The sequence below is a fragment of the Ctenopharyngodon idella genome, chromosome 3 (assembly GCF_019924925.1).
Source record: "Ctenopharyngodon idella isolate HZGC_01 chromosome 3, HZGC01, whole genome shotgun sequence".
Lineage (NCBI taxonomy): Eukaryota > Metazoa > Chordata > Actinopteri > Cypriniformes > Xenocyprididae > Ctenopharyngodon > Ctenopharyngodon idella.
Window position 1 is genome coordinate 24686883 of NC_067222.1, and position 26598 is coordinate 24713480.

Consider the following 26598-nt stretch of genomic DNA (forward strand, 5'->3'; position numbering starts at 1 on the left):
TCATGATTTGTTTTAAATGTAACTTCTTTTTTTTTTTTTTTTTTTTAACTGCTGCATTCAGTGACCATAAAATGCCTTTCAAAATTCTTACATACTTAAATTTTCTATCCATATTGTAGCACCAGACACAATGTAAATTAGTAAAACTTTTATTTCCCAATATACAAGCCAATAACTAAAGTTTATAAACATTTATGACCGTATATTAAAAGCTGTATATTACATGGAGTCAAAGAAAATTCTCTGGTGCGCTCATATTTTTGGAAGCAAAAGTCAGGATGCATTACGTCGTAAATAGCAAATGTTTAAAAAATACAATTCTCAGGTATCGTCAGCAGATTGTCATAAGGATTGAGGAAGGAAGTGAAGTTTTCTGTGAGGTGACAGTGGTTCAGTGCTTTCTCTGTGGTGCTCCACTTCAAAATTCAAAGCATGGGTACATCTGGAGACTCAGGATGATTTTTAGGCCTCTAATCAACATCACTTGATAAAAGGATCCTGGAGAAAAGATTGATATTTTTTTTTTTTTTTTTTTTTCTTGGTTTACTGAAAAATGTGTCATACAGTCAAATACAGTAAATTAAAGAACTGTTTAGTACCTTGATTATTATGAGTTAAGCTGTGTTGACATATTCAGAGCTGCCCTGGTCATCATCACTGCTCATACTTCCACGGGACAGACCTGTTGGCGAGGAGGAACATAAAAATATTGAACTTCATGAAAATGATATTAATTATTAGGCATGTTGAGCATATATATTTTTTTAAAAAAAGTTATGGTTTGATAAATTATAAATCAGTACATTTTACCATTCATGACTGTACAACTAAGTTCATGTGAACCAAGTATAGGGCTAAAAACTAATTGATGTGATTAAATCATTTTGTTTCCTTGTGAGGGGTGAGAGCAAAAAATATGTCCACTGATTATCCATGTACAAAAAAAAAAACATTGCTTAATGGAAGCTAATTTTTTTTAGCAATCACACTTACAAGCGTTTTGGATTTGGAGGTCTGAAGAATTTTTGAAATTTTCATAATCGTGACTGTCTGTAAAAAAAACAGCATTCACAGGATAAAGTTACAATATATATTGCAGCAGTGCATTGTTATCATTATTAATTTTCAGCATGTAGTACCTGAGATGGAGTCATCCTCAGAGCCACTTAACTCATTGATGTAATTATTTGTATTATCTACAAAATTAGAGGTCATAAAATCATCAGAAGATTCTATTTGACTATTTTTTTATTTATAAATAAACAAACATAAATACATTTCTATACTTGTTTAATCTCAGATTGTTTACCTGAACTCTGGGATGAAGGCTGTTTGCCTGGGGAATGTGGGGGATCTGGAATCACAGTTCTGGATGGAATAATAATATATTTTCAGTTTCATATGGAAAATTATTCAGCTTTAGCCTGACTAGTAGTTGGGACAACTTGTGAAGATTTGGGATCAGGAATGAGTGCTCTTACATGTAGTCACCTGGAGGCTGAACATCCCGCTCATCTTCACTGTCTAGAGAGGAATTCACATATATTTACCAGTCAATCTCCCATGCACACACATTTATTCACTCACAAAGAGTTTCCATGTAACCCATAATAACACAATAACATAACTACTCAAAAATGTGTCAATTGATTTCAGACCATGGTCATCGACATGAATGTTGCTTCCCTCCTCACCGTTTTGATTCACATAACTGGCTTGACTTCCAGCTGCAGAGACAAAAATTGAAACGTGTGCCTTAATAATAATAATACCACTCATCGTTTGCTTACATAGCAACTTTTATACATAAAGTGTAGTTCAAAGTGCTTCACGGGTCACATTATATATATAAAAAAGGTATGCAAAGAAATATAAAACAATTAAAAACATTAATGAAATTTATTAAATGAAAAGGAACAAGAAAAAGAAAGGAAAAAGATAACTAAAGAAACTCAAAATATAAAAGCTAACTTTAAAAAAATATATCTTCAGAAGCTAAACATCTTTTCTGTCATGCAGGTTTGTATTGTAGTAATAAAGCAGTAAACAATGACAAACATCGTAAAGACTAAAGAAAATACTACAGTGCTGTTTTTTATTACACTTGAGCTGTTAGATTATTATATTCTCTCAAAGGCCATGATGATCACTCACTTTCTGAGGGAGGACAGGAGGGCACCTTTGTGACAGTAATAGATGGTGAACTGAGTGAACTGAGGGAAGAGAGGTTATTAACACAGTGAAGCACAACAGTCTGTGACTGTGTATATCTGTGTTTGTGTGTCAACTCACTTGGGTAGTGGGTAAGGTACATTGATTATTCTGTGAGGGTCTGGATGAGGTGCATCTGAATAATAAGAGAGGATACAAGCATTTATGTATTAATATGAACACTGCAGATTATACAATAACTTATGTTTTGTTGTGCGTTAGAAGAAAGGACAATTTATTTACATGTCGACTGGGGATGCCGGACCACAAATCTGTTTGAAGAGAGATAATGTTGAGCCAACACACACAGCTTCAAACACATTCAAACACAACTTTAAACCAAAACATACTGTAGATATGATAATTATGACTGATACAATAGTGTAGCAGACAAGATCCTTTTATTTGGCAAAATTTGTAAGACAGAGGCGAGATTTTATTTCTTACGTTGAGTTGTATTCTGGACTAGAGTCACTGGACCTCTGAGGGATGGATGCTGTAAAAAAAAAATATATATACCCAATAAACAAACTTAATCATGTTGTGATACTTTTACAATGGATATTAATCATCACATTCGCCTTAAAATTTTGATTCTTTTTTACGAAGTCGGGCTACCAGTTTTTTTCAACTGCTTTCACACAAAATCCTTACTTGTCAAACAATTTCTGAAACCTGACACTCAAACACCAGAAGCACACACCAAATCTGCAAAACCATACACTAATTCTTGGCCTTCGACTCAGTTTTCAATTTCATAAAACACTTTTTGCAAAACACAACACACAATTCTCTATTTAACACACAAAAATCTAACAGGAAGTATCTTGATTTCCTTTTTCAGACACAACCATTGTTTCTGTCCAACTACACATGGTTGATGTATTTCTTTTCTTTCGTACAGTGTAATACTGTATTCACAACCACAAATGTTTACAGTAAACAATAAATTAATAGTTTGGTTTCAATCTTGCTTTCATGTTTACCGTGAATTTTTCAACATCTCTCTGCCAATTACTTTCAATCTTGGAAAGAAGAGCTTTAGGTTTTGAATAACTGTGTGTGTATATTATATAACCAAAAATAAAATATTATGGCAAAGGTGTTTGCAACGTATGTGTTTGTGATATTTTGAATGTAGTGCTTCATTTTGCATTTTGTGTGTACAATTCTTGGATTTGTGTGTAAAGTTTTGAAAAGAGCCAAAGTTTTGAAAATGTTTGTAAGCAGTTGAAAAAAACTCTAATGTAACTATAGCTCGGCTTAAACCAACTAGTAAACATCAGATGTTTAAAGCGTTATGCTGCCTTCACGCGCTCTCGGAATTATCGTAAATACGAGTTTTCTAGGTTTAAAAAAAAAAAAAAAGCACATGAACACCCTTTCATTTCGAGCTCGTAATCACGACTTCAGAAGTCGGAATTATCAAATTTCCGATAGGATAGCACATGAAGGTAGCGTTACATGTCTATAAAAGGGACTTTAAACAGCAGCTGCTGATACAACGGCAACAGCATTCTGGCGTTCTGTTGCGCATGCGCAAACTTAACTGCTACTTCTTGATGTTCTACTGTAACCGTCTACTACGGGAGAATAGTCGATTTGCTGTAGTCGATAATACGTGACAGATTAGATAAGTAAATGTTAGGTTCTGTGGTTATGTGGTATTTTAGTTGTATCTGTATGTCATTTAATGCCAAAAGCAACCATTCTCTTGCATTTATTTACATGTAATGTATTATTTACTATGTCAAATGGTTAAATGATCCACGCCGTCCTCTTTGTTGTTGCTTAGCGATTTTTGCGTTCTTCAGCTACTGCAGTTGACAGTTTACTTCCGGTCATCGTTGCCGTTCCATCAACAGCTGTTGCTTAAAGTCCCTTTTAAATACGAGCATGCGCAGAACGCCGAGTCTGACTAAAATATGGCCTAGTCGTTCTGCGCAATTTCCGGAAAGATACAGGTGATGCACGATCCGTTTTCAATCCTTGTAATATTTGATTGCGCATATACTAGCACAGGAGGATGATGACTGTAGCTCGACTACATAAAAAACCTGTTGTAGCTCGATTATAACGTCGCGCATAAACGTAATGTTAGTGAAAGTGCAAAACTATAATTATAACTCTTTCTTATAGCGTCATTGTCAGAGTTGTGCAGTCATGTTGTACATCCCTTTTACCATGAAGTTTTGATGAGAAAAAAAAAAATCATTTTATTTTGTAGATAGAGTTAGGAGGTCTTACTTGGCTGTTTATGCCGCCAGCAGTATGTACAAAGACTGGTTACAAGGATGATTGACAGGAGGAGAGCCCCGCTTACCACAGACAGCAGTGTAGTGGAGTCCATAACTGAGAAGACAATGTGAGAACATCGATTTATGGCACAAGTATTAGGCCACAAAAGGGAGCAACAAACTTCTTCTGAATCTGTGGTTTTAGGTTAGTGTGACTAACCCTGGGAAATGTTCGCTCATTTTGCATAAATGAAGCAGCAGCATATGAAAAGTTAGGTCAACTCATTTCATTTGGTTTATATGAAACTTAACTTTTTAAATTATACAAATGAAACAAGATGATTAGATAAGGTGCTCCTTCTTGTAGAGACACAAATTTTAAGAAACAGCTGAAGATACAGATCTTCCATGAGCTCTTTTAAACATTTCTCATAATTTATTATTTAGCAATTAATACATTCTTAAATTTGATTTGATAATTTCCACCATGCACATTTAAGTACCTTAACTATCTTGCATCTTTCTGAATACTTTGTAACTTTGTCTTTCAGAACTTCTAACGGTGTTGTTGATGAGTAATATGATCGTTTGCTTGTAGACTGCAAAAATCATATTCCTAATCAGTATCATCTTGTTTTCCAGTAAAAACATCTCAACTTCTATAAAACAACACAACTTCTTTTGGCCAGAATCCCTTTCAAGGTGTGTACAATTCTATATACAGTCTCTGTTTTAGCCCTTTGATCTTTCAGAAAAGCAAAAATTAGTTTATTTAATTTGACTATTGACGATGTCAAATAGTGCATACACAATGATCATATACAAAATTATCACCTGTGTCATTTCTATTGCATTTCAAATGATGTATTGTGCTTGATAGTGTTTTGTGGAAATTACATTTGAAACATTTTTGCAAAATGAACTCCCTGCCAAAGATAATTTTATAGCTAGCATTTATAAATATGTTCACATTTTGCAAAATTTGACCAAATTTAAAGCTCATTTGGAAATGACACTTTATTAAAATATTTGGATAAGTTTTATCTTGATTTATTTTTATTCACGTTACACTGATTTTTATCTCAAGCTTCACTGATGTTGCCTTCACGGTTAACAAATACACAAATTTTTGAATAAAAATCACTATTTGTTTTTTAAATTAAGATTATTATAGTTTAAAATAAGTAATTCTCAAATTTTTATGATGTATTTTTTCATGTTTTAAGACTGAAAGTCTTGGTCTGGACAAGAGTAAAAAATAAATTTAAATTCTACACACACACACACACACACACACACACACACAAAATCTACAATAAAGTTTTCAAGACAGTTTTAATGTGACCTTCATATGACCAAAAAAAAAAAGTTAGTACTCAGTATGTTTTAATAGAAATCTGGGCCATAAAAGCACAGAAGTTGAAGAAAACCTGTAAGGGTATTTTATTGTAAGGGTTTTTTCTGCTTGAGTATAAATACTATTTTATATATATATATAAATTCTTATTTTTTAACAGCAGTGCACTATTCACTTGCTTTAGATAAAAGCTGTCAGCTTAACACCATTATGTATAACACTCAAATAGAAAACAAACTCCTAATTACCTCAGCATGAATCATTGTGTGCATTTTAGTAGAGACAGGCTCTTCTTCTCTGTAACATTTCTAAAAGTCTTTGAGTGGTCAGCTTTTTTCAGATGAAATGTTAAGCTGGTTTTAATTATGTAAATTCTCAATCTGCTAAATTTTACTCGGCATCACCTGCCTTGCAAGTTTTACACACCTCTATATATGTGAGTGTGTGGCTGTCTGTGGTTGCATTCAGTGCCAGGAAACGGATTTCCTGTATTTTGCAGTTAGATGAGAAAAAAAAACGACATATTATGAGAGGTTTGGGCCTCTCTTAATCCTAGAGCTGTCAAGTTATAGAGAACTACTACCTAGAACCCCAAAAAGTAGCACAGATGGCCTACATTCTCTTAATTTAAGCGCGTGCAAATTCAGCATGTTCTTTGGCACCCAATACTATATTATTGTCGATTCGAAAAATCAAATCATGAACAAATCATGAACTTATCCAACACAACAGGACTACTCATTTATATGCATAGAATTATTAAATGTATTTGTCCAATGCATGATTTACTGAGAAAAAGTGTGAGAAAAAATCACTAAGAACATGAATGTAAATTGCTTGACAAAGGAAATTGAGTGTGATAATGAGGTTTCATTTGTGGTTTAAAATGTCTTGACCCTTCGATCTTTATCTTTACATTACAGCCATATACTGTAACAAGCCAGCATTACTCAATTACACAGAGTGACTGAGATAGTAAATAGAACTTCTAAATAAGTCTTTTTTTGTAAAAAAATAATGTTTGCTGACTTGCAGAGAACATTGATCGTGTTTAGAAACATTTATTTTCTTAATATGAAGCCCACACCCAAATTTAAGGAAAATTAGCCTTCCAAATTAATTTTTGTGGCAATTTGAAATATATTATATTGCCTGATAAATGTTTCTAAGCCCTTCTGTCAATCGCATCAACCACGTTGGTGGTAAATAGCATGTTACTCGCGCAGAAGAAAACCAAAGGTGTGGACAGTAAAGTTTGGACTGCAAAGTTCCTCATCTCCACTAATCAAGAGCGGTGGATTGTATAATGCAGGATTTCTTTGTAGAAATTAGATGTAAATTCGCATTATTGTACTCAACCTCAAGCTCTGTATCGCATCACAGAAAACTTCGAGAGTATTCCACACATAATTATGCCACAGTTTTATGAAGAAATGAAGAGTAAAAAGCTTACCCTATCTCTAGCAGCAGTCAAGTCAAATCAAGACACCACACGTTCTGCTCAGCAGAAACCTGCAACCAAACTGGAGACCAGTTCACACGCACGCTGCAGTCTGTACAAATCACACCTAACTCACGGCTCACAATGAAGGTGCCACCATTTTTTTATTCTTCCTCCCACACAGATCACTCCCTGTTCCTCCGTTTTCTAAATGACCTCCCAACCCAAGCTTGAACAATCCCAGAAGTCAGTCTTTTAATACGCTCATATCTGCTGAAGTTAATTCCTTAAGTTTTATTAACTCATACAAGTTGTTGAGGTGTGTCCTGATCTACAGGGCCTTTGCCGCAAAGAACTTTACTTTTAGGTTTCTCTCCTCTGCACTTGCTCTCTGCCTTCTCATAGGCTCATTGAAAGCGCCCTTCCATCACTTGCACCAGTCAGCATCTTTTTTCCTCCTTTTCATCTCTGTAACTGGCTGCTCTCTCGCTCATTTCACCTCCCTTCCTTATCTCATCTTATATCTGAAGGTTCGGTTTCTTGCTCGGTTTTCTGTTGTCATGCAGATTTGATTACTTGTTTTAGTTTTCTCCATTTTCAGTATTTGTCAGATATTAGAGAACACCAAAACAAAGGTCATTAAGTGAGCGTACGTAAAAGATGAAGTCAATAAGGCACGATTTTCTGTAAAACCTGTTTTCGAATGTTATAGATTATGAAAAGGGCTTTTTAAAATGACAAGATTGAGTTACATTAGTCTGAGAATTTGACCACATTAGAACAAAATCATATTTTTGCGCTGTCTCGTTAAGATTTAATGTCGATAAATGATAATTGGTCATGTTAAAAGATAATAATCAACACTAGAGTCATGTTTTATAATGTTCCATGATAAAGTGACACAGAAAACAAGTGTTTCCCCTGCAGGTTCATGAGAAATTGAGAGTTCTAAACATATCAAATTTAAAAAAAATTGTCTGGTTAGAGCTGTAAGAGTTAACTCTGCGCTTCATTATGGCGGGCAGTGAGTCATAATTTCTCAATCTTGCCTCCCACTCTTGTGGCATTTTGTGGTGTTCTTGTAGCCTACACAAACAATTGACAGGAATGACATATAGGTACAAGTATATTCTCGCAGGCACAACAACATCCACCAAATGTTCCACTGCACAGACAATGCATGTTTCGATTCAGGCTCTTCAGTTTTCATAATTCATTCACGAGACTAATTTTCACAGCAAATTTACCAAACAGGCTTGCATCTCTATATCCCACCTACAAACAGGAAACCACAGCAACTGAAAAACCTTATGATCATCGTTGTTGCCACTGCAGAGAGAAAGAAGAGAATGCTAACATGCAAGAGACAGAGAGAAAGATATAAAGGAGTAAAAAGACTCGCCATTATTAAGACATGTTGTAAGGAGAAATAAAGAGGGTAACTGATTTAAAGCAAGTTTTAACACACACAAAAATTCAAAAAGACACAAATAAGATTACATTTCTAATTTAATATTAAAAAAAGTTACAAAACAAGATTAGCAAGCAAGTTTGCAAATTATGTCAAACGTTTTGCCTGGAAAACAACCACAGCAGAGGGAATGCACTAAAAACTGCCTTCATTTAAAAACAAAAAATAATTACAGTTTAAGACAGTTAAAATGGCACATTAAAACATGCCATGAACCAGGCCATTGCAACAAATATGTAACAATATTATTTTAAAAAAAATATCATCAAATTAATTAATATCTGAATCATGCCACTGTAGTGTTAGTGTTTGTTTTTTGTGTCCCTCGTAAAAGACCGTGAAAGCTGTTGAATGGAAGAAACATATTAAAACGACAGGAAAGACTGAAGTTTGTAAAGGCAGATCACAGACAGGCTCAGTCTGATTCTGCTAGTTTTTAGTCACAGTCCAGTTTTGATAAAAACAAATGCAACAGCTGTTTGAGAATACCTTGGTTTTAGCTAAATGACCTAGACAACTATTTGAAAAATCAATTCAGATGCCCTCCAATAAAAAGGTCTAAAATGTAATTTACATGACTTGAATTGTAAAACACAGCTCAATTAGCTTTGATCAAAGGTAAAGAAACATCCCAACATATAACTTCTTTCCATGTCCCATGTGTTACCCGTGTGCCTCTCTCCTCCCATAGGACTCCTCTGGACAGAGGGCAGAACTGTCGATAGCACACAGGACTTCCAAGTAAGATGTTCCTGATTTTTTTGTTAGTTCATAATGTTTCCAAATCAATATTGGTGTTAAGGATATAAACAAAAATATAGGCATAATAAATTACTATAAAACTCCATATTGTGGAGATAGTCCAATCAGAGATTACTTTTCTCATACTGCTCCATGATTGGCTGCAGATGGCACTGGCTCTCTTTGCCAAAGCCAATCAGAATGTTGTTCCCAGTGTTGAAAAGCATCCAAATCCTTGCGTCATCTCAAATTAAAACACTTGACACTGTTACTTTAGTGGATCTGCCTCTCTTTGGAACAACAATTGGTGCGTCATCTGGAAAACAAAGAGACACATCAGTATATTAGATTTCTAAAGTGTCTGTAATAATGACCCTAAAAAATCAGCATGTGAATAAGAATTAATAACATGTAAAGAGGGGGAAAAAATAATATTTACAGCTTGATGTCTGTGGACTGCATTTGTGCTGTCAATAGTTAACTAAAACCATTAAAAAAAAATGTTACCTGAAATAAAATAAATGCTAACTGAACTAAACTAAACTAAAATAAAATATTAAAATACTTAAACTTATTTTTTCAAGCTAGTCGCTTCTTATTTAGTATAACTAAATACTCATTTAGGTGTACATTTTCATTCAGTATAATACTAGAATAAATAAAACTACAATAAAAAAAAATACAAAAACAAAATTAAATGAAACAATTTAAATTAAAATGGAAAATATAAATACATAAAAACTAATTCCAACTATTCATAAAAATAATAGTATCTCAATGATACTGAAACAACAATGCTGTCAGATAACTGACTCACTGACTGACACCTAATTAAAACAATAATACTAAATGTTAATGCTAAAAGGTTAAAAAAAAAACAAAAAAAACAACAACTTTATTTTCCAGAGGAACTTTGTGTACAGAGGTATGCCAGGACAGTCATCCACAACCTCAAATAAAAGGACTCTATATAAAGTATCTGATTAGAGAACATGGAAGTCGAAGGAAAATATTCAGTGGTTGAAAACTGCTAAAACAACTTTTACTGTGAATACAAATGCAAATCTGAACAAATTATAAAGTATACAAAATGCTAGCGGGTAGGGCTGGACGATTATGGCCTAAAATCAAAACCTCGATTAATTGAACATTTTACCTCGATTACGATTAATGAATGATTATTTTGTTTCTGTTTTTTTGTTTTTTTTTGCCCTCGTAGTTCACTGACAAGGTTTGTACTATAAATATGCTTGACTATTAAAGGTGGGATATTTTTTTCCTATTGAAAGAGTGATCTGACATAACAGCTCACTATCAGCAGTTATTTTATCTATGGTTCGTAACTATTCTTACAGATTTCTGCTCATTGTAAATCAGATAAAGATAAATTAGCACAGTACCAGTACGCAATGAGAGCGATTGCGTGTGTGAATTAGTCGTACCGTCTTTCTATTGTGAAACTGGGTTGTAAATAGTTCCTTCGAAAGTACAAAAATATATGCTGTAATAAGTTGAGTTTCTAAGCTACTTTAGTGATAAATCACTGGATAGCGCTGACAACTAGTTTCTGCTCCTCAGTGCGCGCGATCTTCACGTTTTGCGCAGCTACTGTTTGTATGAGTGTTCGTGCCACAATGCAGCTGCGCGAGCACGGTAGCTCGATATAATAATACACATCCGATCGTCTAAAATCGCTTGAATGTCCAAATTGGCAAACCTTAAAACAAATACAACTGACAAAGTTTAGTGAAGACGCAAGGCTCACCGCTCGCGCGCCATCACTATGTGTTGAACCGGCGTTTACCTCCGTGTTGCTTTTATGCCACTGACTGGACTGGGCGGAGTCACGTGGCTACACACGCGGTAGTATGTTTTTAAGGGGGAAGTATATACAGGATTAAAAAAACAAAATAACCGACATGGGAAAATTACGTCGGTTAGAGGTTCTGAATTTCGGTTTCGATTACTTTTCGATTAATCGTCCATTAATACTAATCCTAATCCTACCGTCACTACATTATGTGTCACATAATTCAATATAACATCAGCTCCAGGAGAGTGTGAGACAGAGAAACATAGTAGAAAATGTGTATGATGCACTACTTTACTCTCATTTACTTCACAGACTCATTATCGTGTAGTTATTTTAGAGGTTTTTTAGGTTGTTTGCAATCACGTGGTTCTGGTGTCGCGTGAAATGGAGGGCAAGCAGTGAAAATTAGAATGGAAGAGATGGAGAAAAGTCTATACTGTGCTGGTTTAGAAAGGTATAAACAGAAAATCACAACATATGTTGGACGTGATCCTTATGTTATGAAGAGGAGCGACTTTTCTACTGAATTGAACGACTTTCCTGCCATCGAGCCTCAATGATCGAGGCGGTAGATATAGAAAATGTGAAGCTGCTGTCACGCTGTGTTCAGTTCTAGTTTGGTTTGTTTATATAGCGCTGCCTTTCTGTTAGTGAAGTTAAGGGCAGTATTTTAATTTAATGTGACCCTCCGATTCTCCGTGGCCATATGGGAAAGTGAATATTTACAAAGACAACATTAAAACTAAAGACATTTACACGCTTTCAACAAATTAATGGTTCGACTTCTGTCAGCTTGTTGAACACATTTATTTTATTTGGACATTTTCTACCATACGATGGCTGAAGCAGCAGCGCGTGACACTGTTTTCACGGTAACCAGATAAACATTGTGAACGGAAAACTGAAGTGAAAACACCAAATTATCATTCAGTAGGATAAAATATCTTCTCTTCCCTGCAAACGATAGCATGAAGAATGAATATTTAACTAAGTCAAAAACAAAAGGTAAGCAGGTGTCCATATTCATTTCAGTATCAGCAGACGCAAAACGCTATAAAAAGGCGACAACTTTTAAAGTTAAAAAATGAAATAAGTTATAAAAATCGGTATAAGTTATGTAAACGATATAAACACCTTCTGGGTTCTCGATTTTAACGATTTGAGAAACCATAAACGACGCAAAACATACGAATTTTGAGTTTTTGATAGGATTCCTATATAGAAAAATCACTCCCTGCCCTCCAGACTCATTCGCGCTGCTGCAATGACGTCATGTGCAAACAACCTATTCTCTGGCTCACCGGTTTTCCAGCAAACACATAGAGTGACTGTGTCTGCCGAATATTTTTCCTATTATTCGGTAGAATTTGTTATTTGTTTTGGCTTCAGGCACATCCCTAGTATTTAACCAGGAATGTTTCTTTGAAAATGGCTTCCTTTAAATGTAGAATAATAATGATGTATTATTAATGATGTAACAATTGACAAACCTTTTGAAAATACACAGAATAAATAAATAAATAATATATTTCTAAATAAATACACAGAATGAATAAATTAAAAATCAAAAATAAAATTACTAATTTGGATAAGAATATCCTGAAAATACAAAATTCATTGGAAATAGGAAAGGCCTTTAATCTAAGAGAAGACTGTGATGTCATCAGTGATATCACTCACCAGAGGGGACGTAGTTCTCAGCCAGTTGGCGGTCTTTTTCAATGAAGAGGGCCGTAGCAAGGAAGAAAGCTCCGCCCCCCACAGCCACGAAAGAGCACAGCAGGAGTGACATCTGAAGTGAACGAAACTCCCACATGTATGAGTCCGACTGCTTTATCGAGTCTGACACCTAATGGGGGAAAAAACAGACCACATGCAACCTTAAATGTCTTTTTAAAAGAACTTTGAAAGGTTTTTCTGTGCATTTGTAAGATTGACGTACCACTCCTATGAGGTAAGGGCTAATAGCGTCGCCCAGCAAGTGTGAGAGCACAATCTGAAATGCTTCTGCGGTGGAGCGACGTGTGGGGATCACGACATACTGAAAGAAAGAAAGAGAAATAAGGACATCAAGAAAAAGACCTCATGTTATTCCACACACATATTTCAAAGAAAATAATAGTTACCGATGGGGATTTTTTTTTTGTTGGTGTTTTCAGTATTTTAATCCCACTATATTAGAAGACTTTGAATATAGTGTGCCAGTCATATGAACTACTTTTATGGTGCCTTTTTTTGTCCTTTTTAAAGTTCGATAGTCTGTGAACATTATGAACACTATGTCGTTGAACAGCAATAACTGTAACATTTCTTCAAACAAGTCTAACTTTGTGTTTCATAGAAGAAAAAAAACAACAGTATACAAGTTTGCAAAGACCTGAGGGTGAGTGAATAATGAAATAAAACCATCTTTTCAGTATTCTTTGGAATTGGTAGTGGATTAAATGGGAGGAAGAGAAACTCACCAGTAGGATATCTGCAACAATGGCCCAATTCATAGACAAGAATGTCTCACCCAGGAAGATAAAGACCTGATGAGAACACAAAATAGTCAACCACCATTATGGTCAGCATAAAACTGCCCTACATTCAACAACAGCACTGCGGTCAATAAAAAACCGAAAACACTTCCTGGAAAAAAAGAGCTTTCAGATAAAACCAGGTCAGAGGAGAGGTCAAATGAGTGACTTACATATGTAGCTGCAGTGCTAGCCTGGGCAAACATGATAGACAGGTAAAGAAATGGAGCAGCAAGGAGGAGTCCAGCAGCACAGACTAGTGGATCAGCTCGAGGGGTTCTCGTCCTCAGCTTCTTGCTGGCCTGCACTCCACTCGCTACGCCCAGGATGCCCGTCACAACTGTGATTGCGCCAAACATCAGACTGCAGAGCAGAAGAGTTCAGAAGAACATTACTAGTGTATATTCTTAGAAGAATATTTACAATACAGTATGTGCAAATGCAGTACTCTAAATGGTATCGTCCTAACAGTACCATAATACTACAAAGACATCAGTCATGGTGTGTATCTTTAGAGAGAGAGATGTTGTGTGTATGAGGGTCTGCTACCTGTCAGAGTTGTCACAGGGATCTTTTAAACACGGATGTTTCACTCCAGTGAAGACGCCCGCTCTGAATAAAAAGGCAGGGGCCCACAGGGCCAGTGATCCTGTCACAAAGGCCACAGCCGTGAAGCCAAACGTGGACAGAACAAAACTTGGACTGAAAAAAAGAAAAATCAAGAGGGAGATGGAGAAAGACAGAGCAGTCAATGAAAGAAACATTGAGATGGAAAAAGAAACAAGCAGTCAATGCAAAGTAGCTCAAGAATCACATACATCACTTTTTCGACTTCTTTATATATTATATATATTTATATTCACCATGTGGACTTGGACTCAGTGGAACTAACATATTTGATTGAAAAAAGAAAAAACTATCAGTGTTTTTTTCTTTCTTTTTTGGGGGGGGCTTTCACACTGGCAGTTTAGTTTGAAATGGGGCACGGTTCGCATGAAAAATCGCTAATGTGAATGCTGTCGTGTGAATCCGGGTGCGCACCGGGGTACCGAACCCGAGACTACCTGAAGGAGGTGGTCTGAGTTCGGTTGCACTCGAACTGTGGCGCGGTTCGCGTGAATATGAAAGCAGCTCAGACTCAGGTGCACACTTGTTCAGGAAGTAAAGTAACCTGTGCATGTGTTTTAGCCGATTATAATGTATTTACTTCATTAAAACATGATTTTAGCAGGAGTGAGCCTGCAGTGTATTCATGTTTTGCAAGTGCAATCAGAGCGACAAATAAATGGCAATCACCTGTCTCCTCAAAATAGTCTGTCTGCAAGCAGCGGAAAACCGTCTACATGCGACGCACATACAGTAAACTTAAGTGTCGTTTACTCTGCTGCACATAATAGCAACACATTAATAAAAACACTTTATTGACCCGCGTTCTGTTTTCTATCATGTGGTGTGCACGTTTGTGATGATGTAAGATGAACGCAAACTCACCAGGATTCAATAGAATATAGTTTAGTGTGAAACCAGACCAATGCTGCGGGGGGCACCGGGAACAATCCAGTGCGAAAGCCCCCTTTGTGTATGCACAATGAAAATTAATGGGGCCCAAAGTTGTTTCAGGCCCCACTGATTTTCAAGCTATTGGCAAAAATAACAATGGCAATCACTGAGAGCAATGCTAAAGCTATAGCTTTATGATAAAAATTACCCTGACATCTGAAAAAAACTGCTTGTGTTTGCAGGCGATTAGATATTTTATAATTGATCATATTAGAGGCTGCAGTGGTGTCAGCAATAATTAATAACTTAAGAAAAAACCCTCAGTAGGGTCAAGCAGCATTATCAGATACTAAAAAATTCCCTGCGTGACATCTAAAGCAAAAATCTTGACTTATAAATGATGCTTTAAAGCAACATGAGCTCTCAGTGACTCACTTCCTGCAGAGTGCTTTCATGTCCGTTATCCAGCTGGTTCTCTGCAGCGTGTGCTCTGGACGAGCTTCAATCGCACCGCGCTTCGGTTCCTGAACCACAAACAACAAGAGGATCACGGCCAACAGCCCCAGACCAGGGGTCACCTAAGAAAGAGAAACAAATGAAAAAGAGCAAACAAAAAAGACAGAGAGAGAAAGAAAGTGAAAATAAAGGGAAGAAAATTACAGAGAACCGTTATCATATTTAATCTCCAAGTGTGATTTTGTGGTGAAAGCTGCAAGCATGTATTTTGTAAACCACCCAGAGACAGATAAACAGTAAATGGTTTGGTGTTGCTGACATACCCGAAGAGCCCAGTGCCAATCCTTAGCCACATGATCCACCTCTGAGCCCACGATATAACCCAGACCACTGAGGAAAGAAAGGCCAGCAGATTTTAATGAGAAGTGGTAAGTCTGGTCCACACTGCAGCTTTTTTTCTAAAGAATTTAATAATTTTATTCAGGAAAGACATTAAATTGATCAAAAGTAGCAGTAAAGACATTTATAATTTTACCAAAAAAAAAAAAAATCTAAAGTAAGATTTTAATAAGAATTGTTTCTTGAGCATCAAATCATCATATTAGAATGATTACTGAAGGGTCATATGACACTGAAAATTCAGCTTTGCATCACAGGATTAAAAAACATTTCAAAATATATTAAAATAGAAAACAGTTATTTTAAATTGTAATAATATTTCACAACATTACTGCTTATAAATAATTGCTGAATTTAAATTAAAACTTATTTTAATAAATATTTACACAAAAAACAAGCCTGTCAGTAGATGTTGGAAATATTTTAGGGATATATCAATATATTTAAAGTTGAACATTTTAAATGAAGTGGAATTAGCGACAGTTTTTTCTTCTGTGATGTACATCCGTGTACATCAACAGATGTGATGTACATCAACAGAGTATTGTGGAAAAAAAAAAAAATGTAGGATGGGTTCACCAGTTGTTGACTGGATGGAGGCACATTTGAATTTTAGCTTGCAGTCAATCGTAAGAAAAGTTTAAGCAGACTAAATGATTGGAGAAGTCCAACATACGTCATCAGAGAGTCTGTCGTTTCACCAGAAGATTAAGTTATGGCATTTTGATTAACAATCAACAGAAAAATGAAACATGCATGGATGAATTATATACAGAAAGATCAATAAAATGCATTTAGAAAATAGATGAATGTTCATTTCATGCTGACTTTAATTATTTAACAAATCCAGGTGACTCGTTCGTCCTCAGAAGTGCTCAAGTGTAGCAGCCTGAAAACTTACAAATGCAACTTCATTTCCAGGTGTGAAAAAAACTGATAATGCAACTGTGTGTGACAGAGTGTGAGAATGTAACCATGCTGTGAATGTGCATAGAGCTAAAGTGTGAATAACCTAAACACCAGCATTTTGATTGGCAGTTCTGTGTCCGTGTGTGTGTGTGTTCTTGTATACATGGTTTATGAGGACACAAATGTGTATAATGACATGGGTATTACACGTAAACATGGTTTATGAGGACACTTCTTGTGTCCTCGTAAACCAAATGGCTTAAACATACTAAACGGTGTTTTTAAACGCAGACAGTTTCCTATGATGGATAGGTTTAGGGGTAGGGGTAGGGGTACGGGTAGTGTAGGGGGATAGAACATACAGTTTGTACAGTATAAAAATGTCTATGGAGAGTCCCCGTAAACCACATATACTAAGTGTGTGTGTGCGGTCAGTCACACCTGCCCACTGGGATTGCAAAGTAGAACACAGACAGCATGTTGGTCCTCTTCTCTTTGACAAACAGATCAGCGATGATGGTAGGAGCAATGGTGGAGTAACTGGCCTCTCCAACTCCCACTAGCCCTCGCGTCAACAGCAACGCCCAGAAATACTGAGAGAAGATTTCCTATCCTATTAGTTTACTCTACAAATCACACTTTAAAACATATATACACTTCAGTATATGAGACACAGAGTCAGAGATTGAAAGGTATTGCTTGGAAACAAAGTCTTTGAGTAAAATTATATTCAAATACAAGGGTGAGGTTTAACACATCTGGAAAGCCTGAAATGTTTCGTGTTAGACTTACATCTTTGCCAATGAAGGAGCTGGCAAGTGTCACTAGGCACCAGAAGAAAATACCCACACTCATGATCAGCTTCCTGTTATACCTGTCGCCCAGGTATCCGAACACAGGAGCCAAGAACATGTAGCTGCAGATGAAGACTGAAGGGCAATAAAGAATCAAACAAAGCAAATGAAAAAATAATATAGTAAAATAATAAAATGGATTTTACATGGTATGAATCTGCTCACCTGTCTGAAGTAGCCCTGATTTTCCATCACTAATGCTGAAGAAACGCTCAATGTCTGGAAGTACACCTGTAAGAGAGGAAGGTTATTATCACAGCTTTATTATTTACCAATTCGCATTATATGTTTTGCATATATGTTAAACAAAACTATTAAAAATTGTTTTCATTAGTTGAAATAAAGTTAAAATAAAATAATCATGTAAAAAGTGATGAAGAGAGAAAAGTTGCAAAAAAAATAAAACAGACTAAAGGCATTGAAATGTATGTGTGTGGTGCACAATTTTGATAAATAATATATGAACGTAAATGTTTAGGTTTGATTTAAACAGTATTTAAGAACAAAACTATTAAAAATTGTTTTCATTAGTTGAAATAAAGTTAAAATAAAATAATCATGTAAAAAGTGATGAAGAGAGAAAAGTTGCAAAAAAAATAAAAAAATAAAACAGACTACAGGCATTGAAATGTATGTGTGTGGTGCACAATTTTGATAAATAATATATGAACGTAAATGTTTAGGTTTGATTTAAACAGTATTTAAGAATTTCTGCATATCAATAAATGAAAATTAGTTCCCCAAACCTTAAGCGACTTATTTACATGACTGACAACTAACTTTTAAGTACTAAAATTACTAAATAAATACATTTAATTCAATTTATTTGTTTATTTATTAATTAAATTTAAAAAAAATGCCACAATTACATAACAAAATCACTAAAACTTGAAAATATAAAAATCTAGAATTAAAATATAAAAATAAATTAAATGAAAAAATACAATAGTTATATAATAGTTTATAAATAATACTAAAATAACTGCATCAGAAAAAAAACATAAAAACTGAATATGAATTAATGATGTGATTTAGAAGTTATCTGATTCAAAAAGAACAACAAAGACTAGTATAATCTTACATTGTGAACATAAAGCGCATTATCATGGCGTATATGGGTGTTAGTGCTTCGTGTCTTTGTCTTGTGCATTTGATCTGGATGAAAAGGGAGCCAGCATTGTCTAGCAGAACTGATGCGCTGAAATCTAATAGCACTGGTTACCTGCCACAGTGAATCTGTCCATATAGTTCAGAAGGTTGATGTAGCAGAGTACAATCACAGTCAATATAGCTCTCTTATCAGACACTCCACTGGCAGGCTCCTCCTCCTCCTCAGGCTTAGGTGAACCCACCCCATTGTCAGCCAGCCCCTCCCCCTCATAATCATCTGAGAAGAAGGGTGTGGTGTCTGCAGAAACATCTGTCCGTGACATCACTGCTGCAGAAAACAAAACCAAAAAAAAAAAAAAAAAAAAGACAAAAAGCAAAAGTGCCATTACAAATCAAAGTCTTAGCAATAATATTGCAAATCTACAAACTTCCCTAAAACACGGGTGGTTTGGTCTACCACAATCACTTCCTGACGGGAAGCAAAACCATTAAAAGTAGCCTACTGTGTTAAGTGCTCAAGAGGAAAAAAGACCAAGGTCTACTACTGATTACACACAAAGATTATTGATCACATTCTAATCTCAACCTCACATGAGGATGTACAGCGGGCTTCAAAAGGCTTGTGAAAATGCTTCTAATTTGCATTAAAATGATTTTTTTTTTTCCATAAAGGATATTAGCAAAAAAAAAAAAAAATGAATGAATGAAAAGTTGCTGACATTAAAAGTGTGTATTTGCGTATTACTGACCATGAAATAGTGCGGAATCTGATTTTTTTTTTTTTTTTTTCACTTTCTGAAAATGTTTCCGTTTTTATCTTTTTTTTTAATTTACAAAATTATATAATGATTTATTGCTGGGTTTAAATTACATTTTAAACGTGGACTTAGACTTTTGATCCCCACTGTTAGTTTAGTGTGAGATAATCCATTTTAAATATAGACGCATAAGATGAGGAATACTGCCAAAGAGCTCTTTGTTTAAAGCCCTGAAGCCATTTTTCTAGAATATATTTCACTGAGAAAGAAGTCAGGAATTATATTTATAATCTAGTTTGTCAGGAGTGTAGTTTAGATACACAAGGAAGACACATGGAGAGGGAAGTAGGCACAAGCTCGTGATGCAAATTAATCTCACCACAATGTCATGTGAATACAATGAAGAAGAAGAAAAAAAAAATGCTGCAAGAAAATATTAGCAAGAAAACGCTATAGGCATAGAGAGCTTTGCATGCATGCATGATTTTGATTTTGAGTAATATATGAACATAAATGTCTAGATTTAAAGCTCTCTAGATTTAGGTTTAGCTGTTTAAAATGGTAAATAAATGAAATTCAGTGCCCAAACCGAAATAACTTGTGGGATAACATGAATTTATATACTTTCAGCAGATTGTCCGCTTAATCAAACCAAAGCTGAACCGATTTTTGCTGACTGATGATATCTGATGCCTGGTGTTGACCAATACTAGTCTATATGTACAGACATGAAGCTGGTTAAGCAACATATTCCACTGACAGCAACAAAACACACACACACACACAAAACAGGGCATTTAATTTGGTTATTATAGAAAAGGCACAGAAACTCTCACGGTGGGGTATTCGTTTAAAACACACCAGGAGTTTCCACAACATTGGGAATAAAACATTCAATCACAAAATCATTCAAGCAAACATTCAATCACAAAAATAAGAAACAACTTTTCATTCAACATTGTTGACATGCAAATCACAAAACCTATGTAGAAGAGCGATATGAACTGTGATCCATCCGAGACTTTGTTTACTGATCGGTAAACACTGTTGTTTACCTGGAAAATGCAAAGCGACGTCTGAAGCGTCCTCGACGTTCTTCTTCTGGACGCTGTTGGGCTCCCTCCGAGTTGTCAAGACGTTTCAGGATCTTTACCTCACCTCTTGTGTGAACATTTTTGAGAGTCTCGAAGCGAAATGTGCAGCTGACAGACTTACAGTTTGATTCTGATCTACAAGCTCAGCGCGACGCCATATTGGAATGACGCAGTACTTCCGCTGCACAGTCATGTGAGCGCTCCCCCTCCTCCGACAGCTGTCAACACATCGTTTTCACCCTCCCTAAACTATTTTGAAAGATTAAAAATAAATATAAAAAACAAGTGAATATATTTAAAATAAGGATATTCTGATCTGTGCACTTAACTAGCACTTTAATTCATTTTATGTATTTGTAATTCTGTGAATGGATAATGATTTATAAATGATTAAAAAACTTATTCTTCCGCTCTTGCAAATTACTTTAAGACAAAAGATGTTAACAAAATCACTAGTGAATCTGAGTATTTCATTAGTCTCTACTTTTTGTTCTAATGAATGCTGGTGCTTTATCAGCACAAACAAATGTAAAGCAGTGAATAATTGTTTGAGCTGATCAATGACCCGAGATAACGAGTTCACATGAGTGTGAAGTTAACATTTGCTGCATTTAATTCAGCTTGTAGCTGGGTCATAAATCGTCTTTTTAAAATGATAAAATACCCCACATATCCCTGTAGTTAATTCCTAATCTTCCTCATATAAATATTTGATATATTCACAAACTCAGAGGCAAATATTGGCCTATTTACAGCTACTTTTGCATTTAACTTCATTTTTATAGGTAACAGCTATAATTATTTAAGTGGATCATTTCTTTCAAATTATTAAATGTAATTATCTGACATAAATTGGTGTGACATTGTGTTTTCTAAGTTTTTATTAAATAGTATGCTTTTATAAAAAAGTAAAATGCCCCCGAAAACCAATTCCAGTCACACAAATACAAATTACAAATTTTTCATTTTATTATATTCCTTTCAATCAAGTAAATTCTTTTCATTAAAAAAATTCAACAATTTTTAAATAAATCTGGTGTATATACACAATGTAAAATGGATTTTTTATATTGTTTTTCCATGTCCTCAAACATAAGTCAAATGTATGCTGTTCATGAAACCTAAAAAAATATTTGTCTGTGGTCTGTTATTCAGCACAAGTGATGAGGTCTAAACAAGCATCTGACATCCTTTACAAATCTTTTTCTTCCTCCTTACATACAAAACATGGTTCTGTAAAAGTACAGAACTCCCAACATCATCAATAGTTGCCGACGTTCAGGACCAGACTTCAATGACGTCACCATCCTCCATATCTAGGTCAGCTGGAGTCTGATCATGTGTGACCCTTGACCCATCAAAGAGGAATTTTGCCTTCCATCTAGCACTGGCAGCCAAACCAGAGACATACTGAGACAGGATGGACCCTAGAGGAGCATCCTTTAAAAAAAAGAAAAGAACAATAATAGTTGAGCACTATTTCCTTCACAGAAACTCAAGGTGCACAAAGCGCAAGAAGAACATCCAAAAAGACAGAGACCTTTTGTATGGAATACTCCTGCGCAGACGCTTTCTCTTTGCCTTGCAGGCGCACAGTAATGACATCACGTTTGTCACTCTCTTCTTGTTTATTTTCTGTTACTACACAATCTGGAAGAGACAAAAGGGACAAAAAGAAGTTGCATGAAGGTTGCAGGACGTGCCATTTATAGAATGTTTTCATTTAAAACATTCAAAAGGATCCATTACAAAACAATGGAATAAATGCACCGTAATGCATGCTAATGAATTCAGCTCAAAATTCCCACTGTTTTCCATTACCAATAATGTCAGCTATGCCGAGACCCAGCTCACTGACGGACGAGTGAATAGGAAGATCGATATCTTTCTTTAATAACAGAATTTGGCTGGGTGTGACATTGAGTTTGATGGCCAGCTGTTCCACAGCTTTTCTCAAAGGAGCCGTCTGCAATTGAAAAACACCTACATTTAATGACAGTCCAAGTCAAATTTGAAAACATTAATTTGCCAGCTTAAATAAAAAGGTAACTGTATTCATATACTTTTTATATAACAAACGAATATGCCTCAAATAACTTTCAAAGTAAACAAAAATGTTTATTCCACCTACAGAGAGTATCGGGATTTTGTACAACTCTGTTCGGCAGCGGAATTTTAGCGAAATTTCTCGAGCAGAGTCTCTGCTTTCAGTATTCTGGGGACGTCTTCTTTTCTGTTTGCTGCCAGAAGAAATGACGATGATGTCATCATCGTCATCATAGTCATTGACAGGAGATGGAGAGTTTCTGTATTCAGTGAAAGGTTCTTGAGGCTCAGGGGACAGACACACGAGAGAGCCGATCGCATCCAGTTTCCTGTTGATTTCTCTAGGACAGAGAAGGAGAACGAGAGAATGTCAAACATGTTCACTCATATCTGGCCTTACTAGGTGTTCATTTCATTACTTCTAATATTGTTATTCATTTGATGTCACTCACCGAATTTTTTGATTTGTTCGTCTGCTCCGTTTCACTGGTGGACTGCATGGTGGTGGGGGTGGAGAGGGAGAACGAAGGATTTCCCTAAAGGTGCGGAAGATGATGGTTAGATGAAAGGACACATCTTAGAGTAGGCTAATCAATCAGCTGATTAATTGACCTGGCTATAGGTACATTCACCTCATGTGGTAATTACTGTAATTACGAGATTCTAACTTGTAAAAAGTATCCATGTCCTTGTAGAACTCATAATTACAACTTGTAAACTGGGAATTTTCAGAGAGCTCCGACTTGAACCACTTGACAGCTGTACTACCTGACTGCTGCAGATTAATTTAGGCATTAATAGAGTACCTCAGGGATGACGTGTTTTTGTAGGCCAACCTGGAAGTTAGCGGCGCACGGGTTCCCTCGATCGAAAGCCTATGCATTTTTCCCATAGACTTTTGGAAAATCACAAAAAATAAGCTCTGTGTTTAACAAAGGGTTATGACACTTACACGTTTTGTCTATCAAGACAATCTTTACAAGTTAACACAACATTTATACATTTTGAAGCCTAAATAAAGTCGTCAGATATAAAAAGCTAACAGTAGGCCATAAACGGACTACAGCACACCATGGTCACGGATCAACGTCACCACCACCAAGCTTCCTCAAACTTTATTTAGAAAACAACTTCATTTAAAAACATGCTCGCTGATTATGATCTGCGCTGTGTATGAATACTTATCCACTTTTTCATGAGAAATGCTGTCCAAATGTCCTGTTTGTCATGATGACGTCTAAAGTCCCCACCAAAGGAAGTAGTCCCTTTTAGCAATTTGTTAGCAACCGCCGTTTTTAAGACACAATAAAGGTTTAAAAAAATCACAAGCGTGTTATAACTGGTGTGTTTTATGTCATAGATCAAAACGTGAAAATATTTAGAGGCTTTGTTAACCACAGACCTTATTTCAGGCGATTTAGCAAAAACCCATTCAAAAAACCCATTGACTTCGGGGCGATGGAACCGGAAGTCCTAAAATGCTAACTCGCTTCCGGGTTTTGCCTACAAAAACACGTCATCCCTGAGGTACTCTATAGTGTTGCTATAGAAACACATACTGTAATTCAACAGCTCAGAGCAGAATGTCATGTGTTGTCATCTCAAAATTACGGTAATTACGAACATGGCGTGAATGCAGCAAGATTCATTTTGATGTCAACAGCTGTCACAAAAACAAATAACATTTATCTTGGGTGCATAATGACTCACTTTTTATTTCCCGAGGTAAACACTAAAGTCAGTCTGTGTACTTACTGAGCTTCACTCTGTTCTGGCTCCTCCTCTGAGCCACTCAGATCAATGCTGATTGGCCGTTTCTCTGCACGCGGTGGGGAAGGAGACCAAAGAGGACCACCCTTTTCCTCATCTAGTATGGTAAAAAAAACAGTGGGGATGCCATTGGATTACTTCTACTAACAAAATGATAAATATCCATTAAAAAGAGTCTACAAGTAATGAGAAACCTTCACTCACAGAAGTCAAGCGTACATAAAGGCAAGATATACACAGAGTTTGGGGTTGGTAAGGTTTTTTAATGCTTTTGAAAGTAGTCTCTTATGATCATTAACACTGCATTTACTTGATCAAAAATACAGTAGTATTGTGAAATATTATTACAATTTAAAAGATCTGTTTTCTATTTGAATATATTTTGAAATGTACTTTATTCCTGTGATGGCAAAGCTGAATTTTCAGCATCAGTGTCATGTGATCCTTCAGAAATCATGATGATTTGATGCTCAAGAGCCATTTCTTTCAAGATCATTGCTGAGAACAGTTGTTTTTAATAGTGATACTCATTTCAGGATTCTTTGATCAATAGAAAGTTCACCTCAAATTTTTGAACGTTAGTGTATTTTTTGAACGTTAGTGTATAAAATGTGATTTCCTCAAATACATTAGTACCATTAACAGTGGTCTGTAAGTTGTGATACCTGTGAGAGTGGTGTGTTTGAAGGTTGTTGGATTCAGATTTAAAGAGCGGTTAACCTAAAACACAATGATATAACACGTGAATCACCTTTCAGCCGATTTTTGCACCTTGCACCACATCTAGATTACAGCCGTATTTTAAAAACATGTGGTAAAGGTCATGAACTATATTATTTCCAGTAATCAATGACTTTGACAGTAAACAGGCAAGATACACCCACCTTGTTAGAGTAAACAGGTACATTGGTGATGGATGAGGCGTCGATGATGCGTCGGCGTTTGGGAGGATGTTGTTTTGGAGGGTCTGATACAGGAACACTCACATCCCCGTCACTGTCTGATAACGTTACCTGTAATAAGGAGAACAAGGCAACATGTTTCCCATATTATCTCATTTTGGGTCTCAGTAGGAGTTATAAGAGTGAAATAGATTTAGGTTACAGTTAGCGGTCTAATCGTAACATCAGCGAAATAACAAATGTGTTTGTTTTTGCACTGACTTGTGTAACAGCTACAGATATCGAAACTGTTCGGTAAATCTGATAACACAATGTTTAAAGGACCTGAGCATTATTAATAACTCCAAATGAGGCTGAGATAAGTGAATTTAGGGGTTTTGAATGTAAATATGAACCGTATACAATCTAAAACCAGTGCTAAATAATGTTGTTGTAACTTCTCTGTAAGTACAGCAAACTTGAGGCTAAAACTTGCAGATTTACTTGAATAAAACCACTGAAAGTGGTTCACTCTTTCTATGTTGTTGTACATTCATCAATATGACAACCATGATGACAACTGATTAGCCAGCGTGCTATTGCACAACAGGAGTTATAGAGAATAAATATTCCGATAGTTTTCTGATAATAACTGTTCAAACGTTGTCTCCATGTAGAAAGTACAGAGTAGCAATAACTCTTTAAACGTAATATAGAATAAATGTTATACAAAAGATCTTATCTTACCATTTCAGCCATAGCCCGTTTCCGCGCGCTCATTCCCGACCGTGCGCGTTCTAGGCGTTCCGGCGTGACGTCACATAGCCGGCGGGGTTACTCACTGCGTAGTGTGTATTTTATATTTCATTGATATTCTCACCCATTTGAACACTTCGTTTTTATATTGAAGAGGTGAATATTTAAAATTTAGTAGGGTAAGGTGATTTATATAACTTTAAAACAGAAAATAAGACGGAAATTACTTAATTGCAATAACAGAGAAAAAGTGTACTCTAGAAGGATTGGTGTAA

At 35.7% G+C, this 26598-nt stretch overlaps 3 protein-coding genes across 5 annotated transcripts; all 3 read right to left on the minus strand.

Moving 5' to 3' along the window:
• Positions 1 to 133: 133 nt before the first annotated feature.
• On the minus strand, positions 134 to 7633 carry lat (linker for activation of T cells). Of its 2 annotated transcripts, none has more exons than XR_007928762.1 (13): positions 6054 to 6216; positions 4459 to 4563; positions 2659 to 2707; positions 2455 to 2483; positions 2293 to 2347; positions 2155 to 2213; positions 1695 to 1727; positions 1482 to 1524; positions 1310 to 1368; positions 1140 to 1196; positions 994 to 1050; positions 600 to 682; positions 134 to 498 (listed from the first exon to the last, which is right to left on the minus strand). XR_007928762.1 is itself a non-coding variant. In XM_051886009.1 (13 exons), exons 2-12 carry the CDS (start codon positions 4559 to 4561, stop codon positions 615 to 617), a joined length of 648 nt encoding a protein of 215 aa, XP_051741969.1. In that variant the 5' UTR covers positions 4562 to 4563; positions 7259 to 7633; the 3' UTR covers positions 134 to 498; positions 600 to 614. The 2 variants fall into 2 exon arrangements, 1 of the variants encoding a protein (XP_051741969.1); XM_051886009.1 differs by lacking the exon at positions 6054 to 6216 and adding an exon at positions 7259 to 7633 and having other exon boundaries at positions 1659 to 1727.
• Positions 7634 to 8737: 1104 nt separating this feature from the next.
• On the minus strand, positions 8738 to 21090 carry spns1 (SPNS lysolipid transporter 1, lysophospholipid). Of its 2 annotated transcripts, none has more exons than XM_051886004.1 (13): positions 20832 to 21090; positions 19131 to 19343; positions 18074 to 18139; positions 17847 to 17983; positions 17496 to 17647; positions 16070 to 16136; positions 15726 to 15868; positions 14340 to 14492; positions 13964 to 14153; positions 13737 to 13802; positions 13214 to 13312; positions 12952 to 13120; positions 8738 to 9774 (listed from the first exon to the last, which is right to left on the minus strand). In XM_051886004.1, exons 2-13 carry the CDS (start codon positions 19339 to 19341, stop codon positions 9704 to 9706), a joined length of 1524 nt encoding a protein of 507 aa, XP_051741964.1. In that variant the 5' UTR covers positions 19342 to 19343; positions 20832 to 21090; the 3' UTR covers positions 8738 to 9703. The 2 variants fall into 2 exon arrangements, with proteins under 2 accessions (XP_051741964.1, XP_051741963.1); XM_051886003.1 differs by having other exon boundaries at positions 19131 to 19346; positions 20832 to 21089.
• A 727-nt stretch (positions 21091 to 21817) lies between these two features.
• nfatc2ip (nuclear factor of activated T cells 2 interacting protein) lies at positions 21818 to 26460 on the minus strand. Its single transcript, XM_051886005.1, has 9 exons — positions 26315 to 26460; positions 25571 to 25699; positions 25352 to 25406; positions 24672 to 24783; positions 23369 to 23452; positions 23002 to 23257; positions 22692 to 22836; positions 22411 to 22520; positions 21818 to 22310 (listed from the first exon to the last, which is right to left on the minus strand). Exons 1-9 carry the CDS (start codon positions 26345 to 26347, stop codon positions 22149 to 22151), a joined length of 1086 nt encoding a protein of 361 aa, XP_051741965.1. The 5' UTR covers positions 26348 to 26460; the 3' UTR covers positions 21818 to 22148.
• Between the last annotated feature and the right edge of the window lie 138 nt (positions 26461 to 26598).

Coding starts and splice junctions, on each gene's coding strand:
- lat (XM_051886009.1), bottom strand. CDS start 4,561: ATGGACTCCACTACACTGCTGTCTGTGGTAAGCGGGGCTCTCCTCCTG. Junction 2,708..4,458: donor CTGGCGGCATAAACAGCCAA/GTAAGACCTCCT, acceptor TTTTTTTTACAG/CATCCATCCCTCAGAGGTCC. Junction 683..993: donor CCTCCAAATCCAAAACGCTT/GTAAGTGTGATT, acceptor CCTCGCCAACAG/GTCTGTCCCGTGGAAGTATG.
- spns1 (XM_051886004.1), bottom strand. CDS start 19,341: ATGTCACGGACAGATGTTTCTGCAGACACCACACCCTTCTTCTCAGAT. Junction 16,137..17,495: donor TTTGCAATCCCAGTGGGCAG/GTGTGACTGACC, acceptor TTCTTTCCTCAG/TGGTCTGGGTTATATCGTGG. Junction 13,121..13,213: donor GCCCTTACCTCATAGGAGTG/GTACGTCAATCT, acceptor TTCCCCCATTAG/GTGTCAGACTCGATAAAGCA.
- nfatc2ip (XM_051886005.1), bottom strand. CDS start 26,347: ATGAGCGCGCGGAAACGGGCTATGGCTGAAATG. Junction 25,407..25,570: donor TACCTGTTTACTCTAACAAG/GTGGGTGTATCT, acceptor ATTGTGTTTTAG/GTTAACCGCTCTTTAAATCT. Junction 22,521..22,691: donor CGGCATAGCTGACATTATTG/GTAATGGAAAAC, acceptor TGTCTCTTCCAG/ATTGTGTAGTAACAGAAAAT.